The 24,557-nt window shown below is 38.0% G+C and overlaps 1 protein-coding gene across 2 annotated transcripts; it reads left to right on the forward strand.

Moving 5' to 3' along the window:
• Positions 1–24,359, forward strand: LOC137062606 (M-phase phosphoprotein 9). Of its 2 annotated transcripts, none has more exons than XM_067433505.1 (24): positions 1–138; positions 1,711–1,985; positions 2,097–2,244; positions 4,616–4,705; positions 5,567–6,030; positions 8,043–8,190; positions 8,606–8,678; positions 8,875–8,960; positions 10,603–10,713; positions 10,798–11,213; positions 13,596–13,745; positions 14,201–14,288; positions 15,706–15,921; positions 16,008–16,055; positions 16,139–16,203; positions 16,777–16,878; positions 17,350–17,472; positions 17,573–17,733; positions 18,827–19,000; positions 19,116–19,236; positions 19,318–19,418; positions 20,531–20,748; positions 21,574–21,642; positions 23,372–24,359. In XM_067433505.1, exons 2-24 carry the CDS (start codon positions 1,747–1,749, stop codon positions 23,471–23,473), a joined length of 3,513 nt encoding a protein of 1,170 aa, XP_067289606.1. In that variant the 5' UTR covers positions 1–138; positions 1,711–1,746; the 3' UTR covers positions 23,474–24,359. The 2 variants fall into 2 exon arrangements, with proteins under 2 accessions (XP_067289606.1, XP_067289607.1); XM_067433506.1 differs by having other exon boundaries at positions 21,574–21,632.
• Positions 24,360–24,557: the final 198 nt, after the last annotated feature.

Consider the following 24,557-nt stretch of genomic DNA (forward strand, 5'->3'; position numbering starts at 1 on the left):
GTTGGGTGCTGAGAACGTTAGGAAGGTTGTTGAGCGAGTAGCAGTCAGTCAGTGACAGATGAAGAGAAAGAAAGAGAGCGCGCGCGGCACACGAGGAAATGTCAAAATGGGAGAACAAGTGATGATAAAAAGTAACAAGTAAGTGCCGCGTTACTCGCGAGTTATTATCACGGTAAGCGTGTCGGCGCGTGTGCTCGGTGGCTCGCGGGATGCGGCTGCAGAGGTGATGCGCGTGCTGTGTGTTTGGCGGCTGCGCGAGGGAACAGGAAGCGCCATAGCGAGATATATGAGTCTGTGTTTAGCTGGCATGTCCACATCTATGACCCCGCTTCACTTCTTTTAAAATAGATATGCGATAAAACTCCACCAGCTGGGCTTGTAAGTTGCCAGATTTGCTTGGTGTTGCTTCTTCATCTGATTATTGCATAATGTGTATGTGCTTCTGGCTTTAATGGTTTCATTTAACTTGCTGTTGGTCTCCATCCAAGTTATTATTACCAATGAATGACATTTGGGGTGAGAATATGTCTGTTGTTTTGTGTCAGACTGCATATAAATAACGCATTTTCCAGATGTGGCCATGACTGCCTGACAGTCTGACAGCTGCCTTCTTGTTTATGCCTTAACCTTTGAAAATAATATCATGAATTGTATGTTATTTCCTAAGTTCACGATAGTTGTGGAACATCGTTGTGATGTAGCTTAACATCTTGATTCTGTAGATCTGATCTGCTGCTTGTATTTAAGGATTTTGCATATTGTATTAGGATGAATATGAATTGTAAACAAATCCCTTGTGAAAAATAAGTGTGCTTGATCCCATTGATTGTGCATTTGCATTGTACTTCAAATCTTATAAGTATATTTAAAAACAAAAACTATACTCACAGTCACAGATATAAAATATTGCTAAACTAAAAGGCCACTTAAGGGTATTTAAAGATGATTGAGTACACTTTTAAAAACTGCACTTTGTAATGATGTCAAATTAAACATTTCACATTAAAGTACATTTTAAGACGGCATGTTTTAAATGTACCAAATTGCAGCGTCCTCATCACAAATGTGTAATATTTAAATACACAACACATTTAAATCAATAGAAATCACATACATTTTTAGTACATGTCAGTACATTTGGTAAGAACGTAGAGGCAGTTATGAAATAATTACACATAAAGATGTACTGAAGTCCTACTTAAGTATGCCAAAAAAGCACTCGAAAGGAAATATAAATGTAAACGTTTTCATTTAATTCCAGGTAACATGCAACGAAGTGTCCCCACTTATTCTTTCAAAGTATATTATTTATTATTTATATATATTTCTTTAAAAAAAAGAAAGCTAGTGTACTTTTTTCTCCAAGGAATAACATGGATGAGAACTTTTATTCATATAAAAATACATATTTTACGTCATGTAATGGGCCATTATTTGTAAACAATGTGTTTAACTACTTTTAATCAGTGGCAGATAAATAATTAAAAAAAATCTCAATTAATGTGATCTGATAAAATGCATAGTTAAATAATTCTGAAAGTAAAAATTGACTTTATTTTCAAGGGTAGGGTGGCTATCTAGTTAAATATCTGGGCTGGTAATTGTAAGGTTAAAGGTTTAAACCTAAGTTTTTTGTTTAAGTGTCATCTACATACTTACTCTTATGAAATGTATAATATTCTCCTTTTTTCTTATTCTTTTTTTACACAGCGCTCGCATACAGTCACTGTACACGGCTGTTTAAGCATGTCCACAGATGACAGCATCTCTGAGGACGTGTCCAGCTCTGTGGCCTTGAGCCACGATCAAATCAGTGCCAATGGTGGGAAAGAGAGCGAGGCGTCCATCGTCTCCTCTGAGGACACTGTATCGGGTCTCCCCGAAGAAGAGCACTCTGCGTCCCACCCCGAGGGCTTCCTTCAGGCGACAGAAGGGGCGAACCGACCCTCAACCACACCAGCATGCAGCATTTCCAACAAAATAAGGTTTGTTTTTTTCATGTGATGTGTACTGTTTTTGGTTTTACAAAGATGCTGTCATTGATAAGCTGTTTTAAATCCCTCTGGGTGTCTTTCTACTCATATCACATGCTTTAGGAATCTGTGTCTTCGTACTGAGGAGGAGTTCAGCTCAGGGAGAAGTTTGCCCTTTATCAACCCAAGCTCCCTTGAGACCCTCCGAGCCCTGGTCCAGGAGATCCAGAGCAGTGGGGAGACCGACCCTGAGATTTGGAAGAACTGTGAGGTGCGCAGATGCCCGAGACCACACTGTCCATTCATTCCCTCATGTGGCGTTGTGAAGCAGCCGTCATGGCCCAGGTTTCTGGGCCATCGTCTAGGGTCTCCCCTAGGAGTCAACATCTGCAGCTATGCTCCGAGTTGTGGGGAACATCCCACAGTGCAGCTGATCCTTTACATCCCAAATTAGATCATTTAGACGTATCTTGAAGCCTTTATTTTCTAAATGCTTATCATAGCTCTTAAAGGATTAGTTGAATTTAAAATGAAAATTACCCCACGATTTACTCCCCCTCAAGCCATCCTAGGTGTATATGACTTTCTTCTTTCTGATGAACATAATCAGAGTTATATTAATAAATATCCTTATGCTTTCAAGCTTATAATGGGAAGGAATGGGGCTAAAAAAGAAAAGAAATAGCGCATCCATCCATCATAAATGTACTCCACATGGCTCTTTAATAAAGGCCTTCTGAAGCAAATCAATCCAGTTTTGTAAGAAAAATCCATATTTAACAAGTTATAATGTAAAATATACCTGATGCCTTCTGTATTTAACTTGTAATCAAAAAAGCATAACTGGCTGTAACTGTATGACATGAGACATAGCGTATGCGTTTGTACTGCGAGAGACGTTACACTTTCTTCATAAGTTGAATACAGATGGCTGTCTGGCGGGATCTAGATATTTTACTTTATAAAGTTTTAAAATGTTTATATATATATATATATATTTTTTTTTACAAAACTCGATCGATTCACTTCAAAAGGCCTTTATTAACTCCCTTGGAGCAGTGTGGAGTACATTTATAATGGATGGATGCACTCAGATGGTTTCTGATCTTCAAAAAAACTTCACTCATGGTCTATTCACTCCCATTATAAAGCTTAAAAACATCAGGATATTTATTAATATAACTCTGATTATGTTCATCAGAAAGAAGAAAGTCATATACACCTAGGATGGCTTGAGGGGGAGTAAATCATGGGGTAATTTTCATTTTAAAATCAACTAATCCTTTAATAGTTTCCCCTAAATTTAAAACTGAAACCGAAATTAAAGATTTCATTGAGCCTAAAACTGAAACTTAACTAATCAGGTAATTAATCAACTTTATTTAATAATCAACCCATATTGTATATAAACATTTACATTGCATATAAGGCAATCTTTATGTAATATTTTTAATAATAAATGCAAGTTTCTACTTTAATTTTAATTTAGCACTTTGGGATTGTTTTTAACTATGAAAAGGGCTTTACAAATAAAATATATTATTATTATTATTATTATTATTATTATTATTATTATTATTATTATTATTATTATTATTATTATTATTATTAATTTAATAACCAAAGGAAAAAACATAAATTAGGAGTTTATTGTCTTATTGTCTATTACTTTTCGGCCACACTGATGCTTGCAACAGATGGAAATGAAATGGATGTGGAAATGAATCTTTATCATCGCTGAAGTGAACGATATGATTACAAATGGACAAACAAGCGAACATGACACACGAGCATATTGAAGCAAAAAATAGCATATATTAGATCTGGGAAACAAAACAAAACCAATGTTACTCGCCTATCGAGAAGAAATAAAGCAACCTCGGCGTGCGATTGCAGGCCTTCCCGCTCCTTGAGTTCTCTTCAGTTCTGGAAAGCTGAAACTTCTTGCCTGATCGTAAGCCTTTTTTTGTTCCATAGACATTTTCCACTTGTTTTCTATTTTCCATCTCTCTTTCTCTCATCGCTCGGCTAATGTCCATCCTGTGTGTTGTGTGTCTTGAATAATGACGTGCACTGAGCGCTCTCTTCTCCCCATCATTATTAGCCACGCCCCTTACTGCTGAATGGCTATCAGTTTGTTATGGTACTTGGCCTGAGTCACATTTCTAAAGCAGTTTTGAAATAACGCTTACCCCACCTTTAATGACAGATTTATTCATACATGCAATAAATAATGAACACAACAGGTTAAATAAGAATATAATGAATATGCTATATAGGGCGAATATTTATCAAAATGCTCCTACAAAATGAGTTATATTTTCTTTCTAGCTGACTAACGATTCTTTTTGGATAATCTTATTACACTCGGCTGTATGTCAATATACAATAGAAAAGATGTTTCATTGCCACTTTAAAATGTTATATGCTGAGAATGGTCACATGGAAATCAAGATTTCTGTTGGGATCTTCGTGAGATTTGTCAGTAGAAATTTGACGCTAAAAGCTCTATTGCTCATCTAACTAAAACACACCAATTTGTGTGTCTTATCATTTTCTTCATTTGCATCCACAGATTCGGTGTTTACCCTCTTATTAAAAAGCAGACAACATGGTGACAATGTGTTTTCTTTCTCAATCAGGGCCGGTGGCTTCATCTCTTTCAGCTGGTGGAAAAGCAATATCAAGAGCAAATCCTTGCTCAGCAGGAGCAATACCAGTGCCAAATACAGGTATGTTTCTCAAAGGATCTGACTGGACTGTTACCAAATTATTATGTTCATATGTGTTGTGCTTTGTATCTGATGCCGACAAGGTGCTTCAGTGTGTTTAATCTGGTTATGCTAGTCTAAGGACGTTTGCACACCTATATATTGTTTGTTTGGTTCCCAAACAGGGACTTCATTTGTTACAATGTTGTATTTTCTTCTTGGTTCGGTTTGCTTTCACAAGGCAACATTTTAAAGCATACCAAAATGTGTTTATGCAAGTCACATGCAAACAAAACCTGTCCTCTTATTGGTAAGAGTTTCCTCTGCACCATCCATCAAGATGATTGACAATCATTCGCTTCATGAGCTTTTTGACACCACCATTCTCGCTGTTAAGTTATATACTACATTTATATAACACAATTACACACCATTTTAAGGTGAACTCTTTTGGGTTTCAACTGTGATGTGCTGACTCACAGAATCAGACACTTTACTGCTTTTTTATAAAGCATATTTCCTGTCATGAATTATATTACCATCTGGTTCGTTGGGCCATTGGGTCAGATTGCTTTCACACCTCAAGTGAACCGTTTCAGAGTTTGTTTGCAGTCGGGCCCGAGACCACCTCGTTCAGGCAGTCTCGGAGCAATTGTTTTGGTTCGGATCCGAGCGCGATTGCAGTTTTTAAATATGCTTGAATTAACCAAGGGAGAAAACACACCAGGCCCCAAAACAAACACTCAGGTGTGAAAGCACCCTAAGGCTTGAAACACATTTCTGTGAATGCACATGCTTCTAGTTACACAAACTTGATGTTAAAGTGATACTTCACCAACAAAAATTCTGTCATCGAGACAGTTCTTGCATGTTTTCTTCCAGCTCATACAGGATGAAATTAAGGCATTGGTGCAGTTACAGAACCGCCTAGTCAGCCCACAAACACACTCTCTGGAGCCCGGTAAGATCCACAAGCCTCTAGAGGACCCGGCGGCTGAGAACACATTCGTGTCGTCGGCTGCGGGACCTCTGTCACATCCCCAGCTCACCGTTCACCCTCAGGAGAGCTCGGAGGAGGGGATGGTTACCGTGCTGAGCAGCGGATATGGGACTCTTTCCACCTGGGAGCATGGATTAGAAACAGGGCGGCCCAGTTCCATAGAGGGTCGAGATGAGGCGATGTGGTCCCCGAACCAGCAGGATGGCAGTCTTACACCGTCCCCTGTACCTGAAACAAGCCCACTGGGCCAGAACCCGCTGAGCAGAACCATCACAGCCAATGACAAACTCCAGATGCCTGCGATGATCACACCTGATACCCTGACTGATAAACGGAGAGTAGTAAGGTAAAACTGCAGTTAGTCAAGTATGATTGGAGTCATCAAAACTGAAATGACACAAATGAATGAATTAGAGTTAAGTGTGTAACGAGACACTTGTGTCACAATTCGATAATATTTCTATACTAAACATATTATACAATATTTATCACGGTATTTAAAGGACCAAAAAAAAAGATTTTTTTATTATTATTAGTTAAATAATATTATTGTTATTATAGTTAATATAATAACAATATTGCATTGCATTGCTATACATTATATTTAGTAGTTTATTGTAGTAATTTTACTGAAACTCTAAACTACATTTTTTACTTTGAGAGGTACTTCTGGTTTCTTGAAAAATATCTTTTAAATATCTATTGTGACGTTGAATGGAAATCTTATAGGTTTGAAACGACATGTGTGAGTACATGATGACAGAATTTACATTTTTGAGTGAATTATACCTTATAAATACAGTTAAGGCGGGCGAACACTGTGCGAATTCGGACACTCGGAAGGTCGTGAGATATTGCAGAGTCATTTAATTTGATCATCGCATCAAATCAGCTGGTACACGGCACGACTGTTTGCACTGCGAGCTGGCCAAGATCACACGAGTTTTCGTGTAACACAGACACCGGAGCTTTCAATGTTGCTCCGGAAAAAAATGTGTGCAAATGATTTGTTGAAAAGCAGAAAACAGTAGGCCCTAGTAGCCATTCCTTATAACCGAAACAACCAGAGGGAGAGAGAAAAGTGCACGTGAGAGAGGGAAAGTGTGTGTGTGTGTGTGTGTGTGTGTGTGTGTGTGTGTGAACGCAGTATGTTTGCAGCCACTGAGCTAATACTACTCATAGATTGAGCCTATGTGACGAGCTTGTGCATGATTTGGCAATAGGGGACAGTCATATGCTGGTAAAAATCGGGCCGACTCCCCAAACTTTTTAAACATGTTTAAAAATTATCGTAAGGTCGAGAGGTGCTCTTAACGTGCTCGGCTCGTCTCGTATTTCCTCTCACACGGTGCGAGCCGCAACCACAAGAGCATCCACGATGTCCACGCGATTTCTTCCGAGAAAAAAAATTTGTCTGCGAGTTCGTACGGCAGCAAAAATCGCACCGTGTACGCCCGCCTTTAGCTGTCCGAGCCTAGGATAAAACTAACTCTATATTTCGAATCATATTGTTTACATCAACAATACTTATCGTCACATTTCGATATTGTGATATCTCGATATATGATGTATCGTTACATCCCTAATGGGAATTAATTCATGAATCAACTTTATAATCAACCCTCTTTGTTTATAAACATTTACATTGCACATAAGGCTTATTGCACATACGATTTTTTATATATAAACATTTAATTGGTGTTCTGTAATAACTTGTTGTCATGACTTTTTGTCATGTTTTATTTAAACATACATTGTTTGAAGACAACAGGTTAGGCCAAAATATAACGGATATGTAATATAATGCATATAGTTATCAAAATGCTTCTCTCCATAGTTACATTTTAAATAAATGTGTAAATAAATTCAGTCAAATGTGTTTAAACTTTTGACTATAATGTTCAAATACGTAATAAACAGAGCCTTTATTGTTGTAGTCAGTGTTGTTATCATTAGCTAAAACTAAACTATTAAAAACTATTTAAAACTGAAATAAACTAAAGCATGAAGTAATGATAAAAAACTTAAATTAGAAATGCTGCCTTGTCAACTTAATGAAATAAGTTTGAAGTACTTCAATTACTAACTGAAATTAATTTAAAACTAAATAATAAATAAAACTATTTAGAAATATATAAAAAAAACGAACTAAAAAACTTTTAAATTACTTAAAAGAAAGATACATTTAAAAATAAAAGCTAAATATAAAAATAAAAGCTGACTCAGAATATTAATAAAACCTGTACATTTAATCATTTAGCAGTATGTTTTAAAACAACACTGGTTGTAAAAACCCTATTAAATAGTTTTTATAACATTAATAGATATAGTTGTTTTGTGTTTTTATATGTTGTGTAGTCAACCTCTGACCTCCTGGGCCCAACGGCAAAAGCACAGACCGAGAAAGAGCAGAACGGCACAAAACCGGACGTCACATGTGGACGAGCGAACAAGGAGCACAGCAGGAGCAGGATCTCCTAAGGAGCACACAGATCATTTACCTGATGTAAGCAAACATTAATATTAAATGATTGTTTATTTATTTGAAATAACCATGAGCAGCAGGGATGTGTGAGATATCTGTGAACATATTGGTGTCGGCAATTAGGAAGCTTATTTTGTAACTAATTTAACAAGTAATCTCTTCTCTAAATATCTTTCCATCTTTTCTTCTGTATGTAATATTTTAATGTCTGATTTCATGTTCTAAATTTAAAGGCAGAAAATATTTTTAATTGGTCAATTTCTTTAACGCATCTTTGATTTATATATATTTTTTTATAAATAAATTGTGCATCATTTGCTGGTTCAGAGATAAGACGAAGCCTCAATGTTCTCCTAATTACTTTGAAGGTTCATAGAGCCCTCTGTGTGCATTTACAAATTGCTTTCTGAATATAATAAACATATTTTTCCCCCAGCGTGGATGCAGTGCAGCCTCCATGAACCCATTGCCTCTAAAGAGAAGTGACAGTCTGGTGTCTGAAGCCTCAGGTAACACATTTCACTGAGAATCAAGCTCCGCTGTCTGTCTAACAGTACACAGGAGGCATGCGATTGTGATCAGAGGATTTAGTGGGGATTGTAATGTGTAATGTTACAAGGTTTTGAATTAGTGCTTAAGACTGAAGTCATTTCTGATTATTGTAAAATTGCTGTTCACATATTCTAATTCTGTTTTATTTTTCAGGCCTATCTTACTGGAAGCTGGATGAGAGTGAGTTATACCGCCCTCTGCCTGACAACTTTGAAAGTGCTTCCTTCGTCCTAATGCAGGTAAATTGTTATTAAATTAATTTAAATTCATTAATGGTTAACTTATTAATTAATAAGAACTGAGAATGAGATGTCGTCCCGACACAACGCCCCAACCCCTTCCGCCATTTTGGGAGGATGGTCCGCCAGGTATTGGATTCAGACAGAGACTGGAGAAGAGATATTCTGATGATTACCATGTACATAATTTTCCAAACTCAATGGAACATGAAGTTTTAATCCACCCCAGCCGATCTGAGAAAGCAGCTGCTGGTAAACATACGCCATTATTTCACCACAGGGTGTCAGTCATCGTCTTACTAGTGCCGCGATGCTGGACTGTGTTCACATCTGATGAACACGATCCTTTATTTATTTGTATTAAACATTTTGATAACTATTCTGTCATTTTTCATTGTCAATAATTTTATTCTATGTAATTTACATGTTAATGCCAAAATGATTAATATTCAAAGTAACTTAGGCATATAGCTAGTTGACTGTCATTTTCCTCTAACGTTACATGTAAGTACTGAGCATTTAGTCTACTTAAGGCTGGACTAAAAGCACCAGCGCACACAAGCGTTCCTTGTATTTTATGCTCCAGTATAAAATATGGTCAGTATGAGAAAAACACTGTTAATGAGAGGACGAGCAGACTGTTGCAGTATAGTGGGGAGATATATTTATTTATTATTCAGAATGCACAAAAAATATATAGAAACATTTCAGGAACGTGCAAGGTAGTTAAAGCGGTAATTAAAGTTAAAGCGTCTAACGTTAGGTCTCTGTTCCATTCTGCTGCAGGCAGCTCGTATGGATTGACGTTTTTGATATCATTCAGCTCCTCTAAATACCTCTGCCTGGCGCTGCTAGCAATTTCTCCCTGTAGTGAACCTCAATTTCTTTTTATTTTCCATTTTAAGATTTCTCAGTTTAAACGACGTGATAATTCCTCGAGCCGTCTTTCCTGCTCCGATCTCTGTATCACCTCTTACAGTGTTGCCCCTGGCAACCGATAGCGTCGGATCCCAAATGGTGGACGGGCCCAAACACCGCCCAATTTTTCACGTGACAGCAAGCTACCATGACATATGTCCTCATTCTCAATAGATTCCCACCCCTGATATGCAATTTGGTGCAGCTGCTGACATTTATATGGCCAAAAAGATGAAATTCTGATAATGTAAATCAATGCTTGTAATGCAAATCAATGAGATTATAACAGTATAACAGACTACTGACATAAAATGCCTATAAATACAAGTTGTCGCTTTATATCTCCCAATAATACTTCTTAGTAACATAATATTTAAATGCTTAGTTTTGTGATCATATTTGATACTCACATTTTAACATGATTTTTATACAAAATCATGTATGGATGATAAACAGATAAGTGTTCATCTCGGAATATTACAAACAATATAAAAGTTATTCATATGTTTACTTGATATAAATCAGTAAAGTTTTTAATGTTTTTACAAGTATAAACTATCAAACATACGACAAAAGGCATGTGGAAGATTCTTTAAAACAGGTTTTTATGCAAAGTTTTGATCAAATATAATACAGTTGGTGTAAACAGGATAAGCCTTTACCACTGGACAGTGTGAGCTTCGCTCCACAGACTCTTTAAATGCAGTTATTCTGTTATACACAGAATCCAGATGAGAACCGTCTGTCTCTGCGGGAGATCTACCAGAGCAAAAGAGCAGATCCCAAAGGCCACGAGTGGGACTCCTTAATCAACTCCTCCACCTTGTCTCCTCAGGTCAGGGCAGAGCCAATTAAGACAGTTATTAATTAAGGAGCAAATTGTCTAGTTTCATCCTTCACCTGTTGCTCCCTCACCCAGGTGTTGACTCTGGACTCCACGGTGCATGTGAAGCACTCAGATCGCACGTCAGGCTTTACGTCGCCGTCCCACTTTAGCAGTCCGTCTGCGCAGGTCCGGGCCTGTCCTAGCAGCAGCGACGCACCCGTCAGTCCCGACTCAATGGCCCTGCGCAGCCACAGCGACACAGACTGCATCTCCAACGCCAGCAGTCTGTCTGCACAGCAGGCGCCAGACCGCACGTCTCCCTCCCCGTCTGCGCTGAGAGCAAACCAGGCCAACAGTGAAGATGAGGGCAGCCACACTGCCACGGTCACCGTACAGCCCAGAGGACCGTCTGCTCAAGAGACGTACAAGCTGAACAGAAGCAGCCCAGGGGCAGACAATGGGAAACTGGAGCGGAAGACCTCGCTGGAGGACCCGGTTGTCCTCTCACTGTAAGAGTCCTAAAAGTCAGCATAAAATGTCTTAACAATGCATTCATATTAGGGGTGTGACGAGACATTTTACGAGAGTGACGAGAGTATTTTTAAGAAATCCACAATGATGAAATGCATGACATTTGAAATGCATGAAATTAAAAATAGTTTGCAGGTGCATTTTAGACGTTTTAACTAATCATCTTGTAATGAATGTCATTTAATTTCTACTTTCTTAATATTAATTATCATATACGGTAAAAGACAACAGTACTGTATTCTTTGATTGTCTCTTCAGACCTAAGAACTGCACATGACCTCCTTTTGACCTCTTAACTAAACTCCTTCCTACAAATTGGTCATAGATATTAAGTGCAAACAATAACCATAATCAAAGTAGGCCTACTCATTTACAGTGCAAATAGAGACCAATTTTTTCTTCAAGCATACACAGATACAGAGCTAAGAGATGGTTACAACTAGCTTTAATATTGGGAGAAATTCCCATGTCTCAGGAAGCCCCTTTCAAACTGCAGTAACTTATTGAGATGGCGTTTGGATGTGCGTTCCTGATATCTTTCAATTTCGTGATCGTGCGTATACTCTGTGATTAGGGAGCGATGGTGCGCAGTTTAAAATATAAGTCTGGTGGTTTTGTTGTGCAACGAATCCTCCACCACGGTCTTGTCCAATAACATGTAACACACACACACACACACACACACACACTCGTAACACATGCTGAATTGCGAGCGCTTCACTAACACGCAACACAGCTCGTGTGATCACTGCTGCGCAAGACTCGAAAAACTCATTCTAGATGAGCTGATGGAATTGAAGCGAGTTCAAGCGACTGTTATGATTATCTACCTGAATGAAATTGTGTTTATTTCTATAAAAATCAAAACTAGAGTGGAGCCATAATATAAACTTCACCTTCACACTCCTTCATGACCAGGTCATGAGAATATGACGAGACCGCTTTTTACCTCAACGAGAAATCTCGTCACAGTTTAGTCTCGCGAGATCTCTTGGCACGAGATCTCGTCACACCCCTAATTAATATCATTAAACTATTTTGAATAGCTTTGTCACAACCTGCATAACAATCAAACACTATTGGTCATTATTATTATGGCCTTGGTTGCATCAGCAGAAAGATGTGGATGTTTGGAAAAGTTATTTTTTATTTTTTTTAAATAACATTCACTACTCATGCTCTTTATAATTTCATTTAGAAGGCATTTATTCAGAGTGACTTACAAAAGTGTTTAAGCGTCATGTACAAAACTGATTATTAATTAATAATAATAATAATAATACTTTGTTACATTCATATAGCACACTTTTCTGGGTGCTCAAACCGCTTTACATATAGAAGGGCGGAATCTCCTCTCCTCGACCACCACCTGGATGATGTGACGGCAGCCATATTGCGCCACAATGCCCAGCACACACCAGCTGATTGGTGGAGAGGAGACAGTGATGAAGCCAATCAGTATACGGCGATTATAAGGAGGCCATGATGGACAGAGGCCATTTGGGCAAATTTGGCCAGGAATGCCGGGGGTAGACCCCTGCACTTTTTACGAAGGACATCCTGGGATTTTTTTATGACCGTAGAGAGTCAGGACCTCGGTTTAACGTCTCATCTGAAGGACGGTGCTTATTGACAGTATAGTGTCCCCATCACTATACTGGGGTGACCAAAGCGTGAACACCTCCTGCTGGCCTCACTAACACCTCTAAAAGCAGCAATCTGGTTTTCCCAGTTGGTCTCCCATCCAGATACTGACCAGGCTCAGCCCTGCTTAGCTTCAGTGGGAAACCAGTCTTGGGTTAACGGGTGATATGGCTGCTGGATTAGAGCAGGAGATTTCTGTGCATTAATGATTTGGGTCAGATTTGATTTCATGATGCTTTTTCCCGGTAAGCAATTTTGCATTTGAAGGACATCTAATAGCCGTCCAAACACAGCCCTGACGTCTAGGCTAAAACGAGGCAAAATTTGGGCTGTCCATAATAGACTAGTCATCTAGAACATGAATAAAAGAAATTTAACTAAACACCTTGTAATTACTGTTGACTTTGCTTACATGATGGAATATCATGCATCTTGTTATTTTGGGAAAAACGACATGTAACCAAATTCAAGGTTATTTTGGCTAGATGTGTGTTACTGTACCGGGTCTATAGTTAACAGAGACTGTTAATTTGTCAGTAAATTGTAATAATATTTCACAATATTACTGTTTTTAATTCATTCATTATTAAATAGCCTTGGTGAGCATAAGAGACTTCTTTCAAAAACATTAAGGATAATCTTTATTAAGTGCTTTATTGAACCCATCCAATGCTATTTGGTGTATCCACATTAACTCCTCTGGTTGGTCTTGCTAGGTTGAGACAGAAGCTGAGAGAGAAACATTCCCGCCACATAGCCGATCTCAGAGCGTACTATGAAGCAGAGATCCGTGCCCTGAAGGAAAAGCTGGATCTGGTGAATTTGCCTCTTGACATGGAGAAAAGCAACCAGATCCTGCTTGAGAGGTGAGAAACAAGACACTGCTATTTTGTATGATTGCGTACTACATTCCAGATTGGCATCCACCAATATTAGCATTTTATCATGTTATCAATATCTGTCTTGATTTTGTCAGCTGCTAATATCAATTCAAACTGTTGTTAATGTACTGTTTTTACGGTACATTAAAATGTTTTGATGTCCATGTACATTGACGAACTCCAGTGCATTTCTTATATTTGAACATTAAGTGTCTGCTACATTGTTTCAGACTGCATACTGAAATGAATTAAGCTAATAATGAAAAACTAGTAGATCTAATGTGTTATATTGATATATTTGGGTCTTTCTTCGGCCTGTTTTGTATCTGCGCGGTGAGTCTGGTGACATCTGGTGTCTGGTGTTTAACGCACGATAAACACTGTCATTGGCGGAGTCCGATGAACTCTGACTGATTGTGTCTTTGATCATCGTTTGGCAGATGTCAGCACCTGGAACGAGCGTTAACGGAGGCGAGCACACGCATCCGAGAGCTGGAGATCAAAAACCACCTCTTGGAGAGACAGCTGGTATGAGTCTCCATCTATAACAGGAAATACATCAGTGGCTTGTGTTTGAGAGACGTCAATTTTGACATTGCAATTGTGCTTGTAGTCAGCAAAATTATATAATGGATATGCTATCACTTTAAAAGGGTCATATCATGGAAAACAGGATTTTTGGTGAAATTTATCGACATTTCATCAGCTTCTTCCCCAATATATGTAGAACATTTACTATGTTGGCTTGAGAAAGTCAATATTTTGATCCACTATTTAAACTTAGGAGTGTTACACCTGATTCATGCACTATATTGCCAAAAGTTTTGGGACGTCTGCCTTTACATGCACATGAACTTTAATGACATCCCATTATTAATCCGTAGTGTTTAATATGGAGTTGGCCCACCCTTTGTAGCTATAATAGCTTCAATTCTTCTGGGAAGGCTTTCCACAAGGTTTAGGAGTGTGTTTATGGGAATTTTTGACCATTCTTCTAGAAGCTCATTTGTGAGGTCAGGCACTGATGTTGGACGAGAAGGCCTGGCTCACAGTCTCCGCTCTAATTCATCCCAGAGGTGTTCTATCGGGTTGAGCAGGCCCGACACGTTCCTCCACACCAAACTTGCTCATCCATGTCTTTATGGACCTTGCTTTGTGCACTGGTGCACAGTTATGTTGGAGCAGGAAGGGGCAATCCCCAAACTGTTCCCACAAAGTTGGGAGCATGAAATTGTCCAAAATGTCTTGGTATGCTGAACCATTAAGATTTCTTTTTACTGGAACTATGGGGCAAAGCCCAACCCCTGACAAACAACCCCACACCATAATCCCTCCTCCACAAAACTTTACACTTGTCACAATGCAGTCAGGAAAGTACTGTTCTCCTGGCAACAGCCAAAGCCAGACTCATCCATCGAAATGCCAGACAGAGAAGCGTAATTGGTCACTCCAGAGGACACGTCTCCACTGCTCTAGAGTCCAGTGGCAGCTGCTTTACTCCACTGCATCTGATACTTTACATTGCTCTTGGTGATGTAAGGCTTGGATGAGCTGCTCAGCCATGGAAACCCATACCATGAAGCTCTCTACACACTGTTCTAGAGCTAATCAGCTAAAGGCCTAACAAAGTTCGGAGGTCTGTAGCTATTGACTCTGCAGAAAGTTGTCAACTTCTGCGCACTGTGCACCTCAGCATGCGCTGACCACACTCTGTGATTTTACGTGGCCTACCACTTTGTGGCTGAGTTGTTGTTGTACACAATTGCTTACACTTTCTTATAATACCACTAACAGTTGAGTGTGGAATATTTAGTTGTGAGGAAATTTCATGAATGGACTTATTGCACAGTTGGCAACCTATCATGGTACCATGCTTGAGTTCACTGAGCTCCTGAGATTGATCCATTATTTCACAAATATCCTAATGCTTGTGTTTGTGGTCCAGGCGGAGTGGCCAGAACGATATGATGCAGCCAGCGCCACAGTCCAGTCCCTGCAGCAGCGGTTAGAAGAGACCAAACACAGCAGCCGCGAGAAAGACGCCACCATGACCAAACAGAAGAACCGACTGCGTCAGTTGGAGGAGGCCATGCAGAACGCCTGTAAGGAGGTGGATGAGAAAGAGGCCCGCATGAAGAAAGAACACAAGATGCTGCAGGATGTGAGCCGTGCTGAATCCGTTTGTGCTGTTGTGTTAGACAGGGAAGATCAATGTAATGATGTGCATTTCTTATCTTTTCTTTGCAGCTCCTCCATGAGTATGATTCGTTGAGAAGGGAGCATGAAGGAGCGAAGGTAAAAGCTATCTGACATCACGACACAAATCAGCAAAATGAATACAAAGTGCACAAACTAATCAATTGTTGCTTTCCTAACAGGACAAGCTGGTCTCAACTGAAAATAAGCTCTTTGATGCCAATGAACAAATATGTGAATTGAAAAGGTAAATTTAATTTTAAAATATGCATTTAGTATCATCATAAATAGCTATCTTAGAATTAAAACAATTGCATTACATTGGTTAATTTTTAAATGTTAGAATAATAGAAATGTTAAAATAAAAGTCATATATTTCTTTTGTAATATATTTAATTATAACAATTATTATAATTATTAATGGGGAGGGGGTATTTGTTAATGAAATAAGAAAAACAAAACACAAACAAAAAAACTTTTATTTTACTATGCAAAACAAATGCATTTAAAAACAATAAGCTCACAGCAAAAAGACAAACATATTTTTCTTTTATTAATATTTAATTGGTTCTCTCTTATTTTGTTTTCATAATTTTTTTGTATGAAAGCCTGGCCAAAAATAATGCCAGCACAATTTTTTTTGTTTCATTGCGTTATCATAATAACAATCGACAAATCAAGCACAGCTATGCAATATGCTTACAAAATCTTTAAAAAAATAATATTTGATTAAGGATGAAGTGAAGATGTCAAATTTCATATTGTGTAGTAACTCAGGATCTTTAAAAATACTAACTTATGAATTTCTCTGGTTTTGAAGGGCCATCTCTAAGCTAGAAACTCAAGTCCGACAGTTGCAGCACGAGAATCTGGCCAAAACACGTCAATCTCTTCACGGTAACTCGCAACCATCTGGAGCGGGGTACGAAACTCACAAAACATTTTTTCCAGGGGTCTACGGGTGCTTTAACACTTGGTTCGATTGCTTGGTCTGAACCAGAGTTCGATTCGTTGCTAATACAACTGATTGTGTTTCTCCCTAGACATTTACATTAAGAGAACATATTTTCTTTCCTTCAAATTATTCCTTAAATATTCTTTACTTGGTCTTAAAAGGGTTTTTAAAAGTCTTAAATTTACCTTCATAAAGCCTGCAGAAACCCTGTCACATGAACCGTACTCCAGACAATCCTTTTAGAGACTCGAGTAAACGGTTCTGAAAACAGTGTTTGCATCAACCATATAAACTGAACTGTGATGTCTGTCGAACCCGGGTGAGGATCAAAAGAGCTAGTGTGAAAGCACTCTAAAACAGTGTTGTAGTGTTTTTGTGATGCACTTGTTATCACAGTTATACAGTAATTACTGAAATTCACTAATTTAATCTTTCCAGTTTGTTCCACCACCCTGAGCTTCTGCTTTCACCAAGTAAAAGGCAACGAGATTTTGATGTGGGCATGAGGAACAGCGCTGGTCTCAGGGTTGAACAGACATACTCTGACCGAACAGCTAGAGGGTATTTCATTATTCATAGTTCTACACAATATTAATTTCTTCATCATGCTGTGCTGTGGCAAGTTCACTTTGAGAAGGTAATTTTTGACCTGTGTTATCAGGCGGCTGTCTCCACCAGAGAGAGAACAGACTCCGGGTCACTGTGAAGAGCAGAGGAAGAGGGATGTTCCACTGACGCCCATGATGAAGGCCCTGATCCAGATGGAGGACACTAAAGCCACTGAGGGACGTGTTCTGTCCAAGAACGGCTGCAGTCCGTCTAGTATGTCTCGAAATGCTCCCTAATAAAACTGCATTTAATTTTGGGATAGACATGTCTGAATGGTGGCCTAGTGCCTTCTGCAAAGTTTTGGGGAATGTATTGTAAATTGTGTAGCTTTTTTTGCTTGACTTTTTTTGAAACGGTAGTTAGCTACACTACAAATAATTAACAATAACTAACTACAATGACTAATCTTAAGGAGGTAATATATTTAAATGATAACTAAAATTATATAAATAATCGGTCTATTATTGTTGCAAGAAGGCAATGGGAGTTTCAATTTGGGTGACAGCATCAGATTTGAACACACAAATTCACACTAAATAATAATACAAAATGATACATTTATTTATCATAGGAATGAAAATGTGTATTTAACAAAATAAATATTTGTCTATTTTTTTATATTTATTGACTGTAATAATTACTCTGCCATTCAAATGTTTGGGGTCATTGGAATTTCTTTTAAGGAAATTAACTTTTATTCAGCAAGGATGCATTAATTCAAAAGTGCATTAATTCAAAAGATCAAAAGTGACATTTTTAATGTTACAGAAGATTCTATTACACAATGTTGTTCCTTTGAACTTTCTATTCATCAGTAATCAGAGAAAGATGTATAAAAAAAAAGATAAGTATTTTTAGTTACCACAAAAATGCAGAATAACTGATTTCAACATTGATAATAAGAAATGCTTCTTGAGCATCAAATCATCATATTAGAAGATTTCTGAAGGATCATGTGACACTGAGACTGCTGAAAACTCTGATCAAAGGAATACATTACATACAAATAGAAAGCAGTTATTTTAATAATATTTCACAGTATTACTGGTTTACTGTCTTTTTGATCAAATAAATCTATTGGTGAACATAAGAGACTTCTATCAAAAACATTCAAAATATATTGGGTATTTTATGAGCCCACATTTTGACTATCTATATTGTTTTTATATATAGCAATTACAGTAGCTATTATCTATAAGGAAAGCTACAATATTGTAAAAGTTGCTGCGCTACTAATACTAACAGTTATTTAGGTACTTTTTAATATTCCCAACACTTCCCATTTTTATTTTGTCATGTGTTTTAGGGCTGACTAGGAGGAGGCCTACGGTGGCTTTTGTGGAGAGTTCTGTGAGGGACGCAGTGGAGGGGCGGAGCGGAGCTGTCCTGAGGGCCCAGAGGAGTCTCTCTCCAGAGGGCCACAGGTCATCATCTCTGCCCCCGAGAGCACAGAGGGCACAGATTTCTATCACCACACCTAGTGAGTGACCCAAATCTTTGGATGTATGATCATGCTATTTTCAAAACTAACTGATAAAACTCCAACTTCACCGATTGTTCACTGAACTTCACTTCACTGATTATTTTTATGCTAGCAAAGAGGGACACATTAATCACGCCTCTCTCAGCCAAATCCAGTCCTAAGCGCTGCCCAAGTGAGAACTTCTCCACCGCGTTTGGTAACCCTCTTCCATCCCAAGAACATCTGCAGAGCAGGTAACATTTTCTGTCCCCCTATCTGATCTTGCCAACCGTGCTGGTCAATACATGTGTCTCATAAATGCATTGTTTTCTTAGAATTTATTTTGATTTTGATCGAAATGGCATCAGCTCCTCTTTACCATCTCATCCAAGTCCAAGGAAGAGGTTACAGTTCAAGCCCTCAGAGAGACTGGAAGGTATTGTTACTTTTTCAGCTTTAAGCTATCAAATGGTGACAATCCTAGAAAGAAAAAAAATTATATATATTATATATATATATATATATATATATATATATATATATATATATATATATATATATATATATATATATATATATATATTAGGGATGCCACAATACTCAATATAATATTGAACCGTTCGGTGCGGCATTCACAGTTCGGATATGTCTAAAGTGAAAGTAAAATCGTGTGCGTCTATATATGAGATGTGAGCAGGTCTTCAATTGACAGCAGCAGCCTTATGCTGTACATCTCTGAGCTGCCACTGTAAATCTTTATAAATCTTTATTTTATATTATACAATACGCTGGGAATGTGTACAAGGTTTTTTTTTTAAAGTAAAGTTTTAAGTTAAGTCTTTAAAGTAAAATAAAGAAATAGTATTGCAATAAAACCTTTTCTCCTTAACCTTTTTCTGTTCCTGTCGCCTAAGAATAAAATAGCAAAAAAACTGAACCGAACCGAAAAACCGTGGTTAAAAACCGAGGTATGTATAGAACTGTGAACTAACTGTATTGTTGCATCTATTATATATATATATAATTTATTTTTTTCTAGGATCTGTTTTTTGTTTTCTCTCAAAAAAGGATGGAAAAATCTGATGAATGGCAATGAAACACGAGTTGCATGGTGATATAGCACCATAGCGTAGTCATCAAAAATATGACAATAAAATAATAAATGCATCTCTACCATAGTAAAGCATGGACTTAGAGGTTTCATTATGTTTGGATGAACTGTTTGAAGCCATTTACATTGAGTGGAACAAAACTTACTCTTCCTGTAAAAGCTGCCTGCAAGTTGGGGAAGGCTTTTTTACTTTATCTACAATGTTTTTGCATTCTTGATCATTTCAAGAATTCTTGATCATTTCCTGACCAGTGTTTTGAGATTTAAAGTAGTTAAGACTATTAAAAAAAACACTTTATTTTTTTGCCCAGAAGTGTATACAGTATAATGGATTTTATGATTATGTTACCTAATACATTAACACTACTCATTTGCTACCCTGTGAACTCTGGTATTTCCTTCAGGAAATGTAAATCTTGTGTGAATTTCCTCCTCAGTGAATCCTCAGTCCAGCCTGGGCTCATCTGAGCCTGCAGAGAGCAGTGAATCTGAGGAACATGCAGTTGGACCGGGCTGGGAGGAACAGGAAGCTGCTGTCAGCTCGCTGCAGACACAAGACGCCGGTGAAGAAAAGTCTCTCTCCTGTCAGCCTCGCATTCAGTCGCTGGATGACGCAGAGCGCCTCTTTGATGAGCTCACACAGGAAAAGCAGCAGGTGATTGTGGGATATTTCCTGTTGTGACACTGTTCTGTAGAATACTTGATTCTGATTGGTGCACAGTTAAATGCACAGTTCTGCTATAATATTTTTTTCAAATATGAAACCTTTAAAGATCTATGAGAACTGTTATACCTTGTATATAATCTTATATATATGTAATATACTGTGTGTATAACAATCAGGGCTTGACTAACCTTTTTGCTCACCAGACAGTGGCTAGTGGTTTTCCAAAGTTGCTAGCCACTCAGCATTTTTTACTGGCACAATTTTGACCGATACTATGGGGAAAAACTGCCAAATATAGATACTGTCATTGGTTATAATGTATACAGTATATATATATATACAGTATTTTTTCAATATGTGAAGAAGAACATGTAAAAAAATATATATATATTTTTTTAGCAATTTCTAATTTATTTTCAGCTCAGTTGTGTTTATTCAATATTTTCCTTCTGGCCATATATATGCTGAAGTCATTTTTATGAAACTATGAACTCTCAGCTATTGGATTGCATGTCCTAACATCACATGAGTGTTTGGACAGCATGTGACTCCCTCATGAGCCATGCTGGTATGAAAGCGACTGTAGATCAATGGCAGCACATGTTCTTGCTCTGTCCTCGGCACTGCACATTACATAACCTGCCTTTATAGTGCTGCTTGTTAATCATGTCTATTTTTAGCATAGGCTTCCCTTTTCCTAATCATGCTGAGGAGTGCTAATTCAAAACCCTGTTGTTTAAGCTCAGCTGTTTCCATCCAGCAATTTGCTGAGTGCTGTGACAGTTTCCTCAAATATTTATTTATTTTCCACAGATTGAGGCAGCATTGAGCTGGATTCCTGGAGCCGGGGGCCGCGTCACGTTGCAGACCAGGTTAGATGAGGTGGGAGCACAATTGCTTTCCATTCAGATGCAGATATAGGCCGAAAATATTATATCATGATATGAGCTATTTTATTTCATGGTATATATCACAATCTATGGAAGTTTTTTTTTCCGCCATAGAATAAAAAATAATAAAGTTATTTTCCCGTTTTTTTCCCCCTGCAAATTGCATCAAAATTGCATGATATAAACTCGCAATTGCGAGTTATTTGGACGGAATTGCGAGTTATAAAGTCAAAGTTACGAGATGTAAAGTCAGAGTTGCGAGATGTAAAGTCAGAGTTGCGAGATGTAAAGTCAGAGTTGCGTGATGTAAAGTCAGAGTTGAGATGTAAAGTCAGAGTTGCGAGATGTAAAGTCAGAGTTGCGAGATGTAAAGTCAGGGTTGCGAGATGTAAAGTCAGGGTTGCGAGATGTAAAGTCAGGGTTGCGAGATGTAAAGTCAGAGTTGAGATGTAAAGTCAGAGTTGCGAGATGTAAAGTCAGAGTTGAGATGTAAAGTCAGAGTTGCGAGATGTAAAGTCAGAGTTGCGAGATGTAAAGTCAGAGTTGCGAGATGTAAAGTCAGAGTTGTCAGGGTTGCGAGATGTAAAGTCAGGGTTGCGAGATGTAAAGTCAGAGTTGCGAGATGTAAAGTCAGAGTTGAGAGTTGTAAAGTCAGAGTTGAGAGATGTAAAGTCAGAGTTGCGAGATGTAAAGTCAGAGTTGCGAGATGTAAAGTCAGGGTTGCGAGATGTAAAGTCAGGGTTGCGAGATGTAAAGTCAGGGTTGCGAGATGTAAAGTCAGAGTTGCGAGATGTAAAGTCAGAGTTGCGAGATGTAAAGTCAGAGTTGCGAGATGTAAAGTCAGAGTTGCGAGATGTAAAGTCAGAGTTGCGAGATGTAAAGTCAGAGTTGAGAGTTGTAAAGTCAGAGTTGCGAGATGTAAAGTCAGAGTTGCGAGATGTAAAGTCAGGGTTGCGAGATGTAAAGTCAGAGTTGCGAGATGTAAAGTCAGAGTTGCGAGATGTAAAGTCAGGGTTGCGAGATGTAAAGTCAGAGTTGCGAGATGTAAAGTCAGAGTTGCGAGATGTAAAGTCAGAGTTGCGAGATGTAAAGTCAGAGTTGAGAGTTGTAAAGTCAGAGTTGCGAGATGTAAAGTCAGAGTTGAGAGTTGTAAAGTCAGAGTTGCGAGATGTAAAGTCAGAGTTGCGAGATGTAAAGTCAGAGTTGAGAGTTGTAAAGTCAGAGTTGCGAGATGTATAGTCAGAGTTGCAAAGTCAGAGTTGCGAGATGTAAAGTCAGGGTTGCGAGATGTAAAGTCAGAGTTGCGAGATGTAAAGTCAGAGTTGAGAGTTGTAAAGTCAGAGTTGCGAGATGTATAGTCAGAGTTGCAAAGTCAGAGTTGCGAGATGTAAAGTCAGAGTTGCGAGATGTAAAGTCAGGGTTGCGAGATGTAAAGTCAGAGTTGCGAGATGTAAAGTCAGAGTTGCGAGATGTAAAGTCAGAGTTGCGAGATGTAAAGTCAGAGTTGCGAGATGTAAAGTCAGAGTTGCGAGATGCCTTTATATACAAGAGTTGACTTTATATACATAACTGTGATAATGCCTATTGTTGATAATACCACTTGACAAAAATGAAAGGCTCTCATTTGATCATTTCTATATATTTTTTAAAAATAAAAAATGACATCAGTGCAAACCCAAATGTGTAACATTATGAACTTTATGATGTTATCCGTCTCCCAGGTGTCCATGGAGAATCGCCTAGAAAAGGTGAACCGTGACCTCGGATTCATTCGCATGACTTTAAAGCGATTCAACATCCTGCGCTCCTCTGCCAACATATAGCCAACGGCTGCAGTGAACTCTCATGAATTATGATCACATGCAGTGACTTTCTTAATCCTGGACCATATGAATTATTATCACATGGAACGATCGTTTCACTGTACAGACTCTGATATGGTAAATATTTCTACTTTTATTACTAGGATCTATTTTATATGTTTTATTACATGGTGAACATACTATAAATTATTTTTTAATAATGCCTAGATTTGTAAAAACATTTACTTTTTTAATGGCACAGAAATATGGAAAATTGTATGCTCGACTCATTCAGGTGAATGATGTAGATTTTTTTTTTTTATTCGTTTGCTGCTGATAAATGAATGGCAAAAATACAGTCCTGCAGGGCAGCTCATTTGCATATGTTTCCATTCCACGATGTGTCTTATGACTCTTGATTTAAATGACACTTGAAAAGGTATATAATTTGCTTTCACTGTTTGTGGCATGTTCATTAATTTACATGATAACACTGGCTGTGCCATATAAGAGCAGAGAATGATAGAGTAGAGCTGAATTGCCTTGTTGAAATCATCTAATGCGAAGAACACAAACCCAAACCAGCACTGACTGTTTACACATGATTATCAAAGGTAGACCTCTGACATTTTCCAACGCAACACAGGATGTGCTGCTTACTTTGATGCATGAAATTTGAAATATGCTCTTTTCCATGGTTAGCTGTTGACAGTTCATTTCTTTTTTCCTGTAGCTCACGGAATCTATTTAACTGTTGCACAAAAATGTTCCACAATTAAAACTGGATATGAAATAATGTGTTTGGCAGTGTAATTTAGCGTCGAGTCATTATGATTGGATGACATCTGTATTATGTTACTCTCTTGGCTGTTTGCTCAGATCATTCATTAAGTGAGCTTGAAATGTGTTTGTATTACAGTTTGTATTCATCACAACTGTTCAAGTGTTAAAGGCAAATTCAGCCAAAAAAGGAACATTCCCTTCTGGATACATGTAAACAAAAAAGTGTGTATTGCAAACCTGCTAGATTTGTATGTGGAAAAGCATAAATGATTTTGAACTTTGAACAAGATTTTCAGTGAATATCAACTTGAAAGTACAGTGA

Source organism: Pseudorasbora parva, chromosome 23 (assembly GCF_024679245.1).
Source record: "Pseudorasbora parva isolate DD20220531a chromosome 23, ASM2467924v1, whole genome shotgun sequence".
Classification (NCBI taxonomy): Eukaryota; Metazoa; Chordata; class Actinopteri; order Cypriniformes; family Gobionidae; genus Pseudorasbora; species Pseudorasbora parva.

Excerpts from the sequence above, each read along its gene's own strand:
- LOC137062606 (XM_067433505.1), top strand. The coding sequence starts at position 1,747 with ATGTCCACAGATGACAGCATCTCTGAGGACGTGTCCAGCTCTGTGGCC. Across the intron at positions 10,714-10,797 it reads CCTCCACCTTGTCTCCTCAG|GTGTTGACTCTGGACTCCAC; the intron begins GTCAGGGCAGAG and ends TCCCTCACCCAG. Across the intron at positions 20,749-21,573 it reads TCACACAGGAAAAGCAGCAG|ATTGAGGCAGCATTGAGCTG; the intron begins GTGATTGTGGGA and ends TATTTTCCACAG.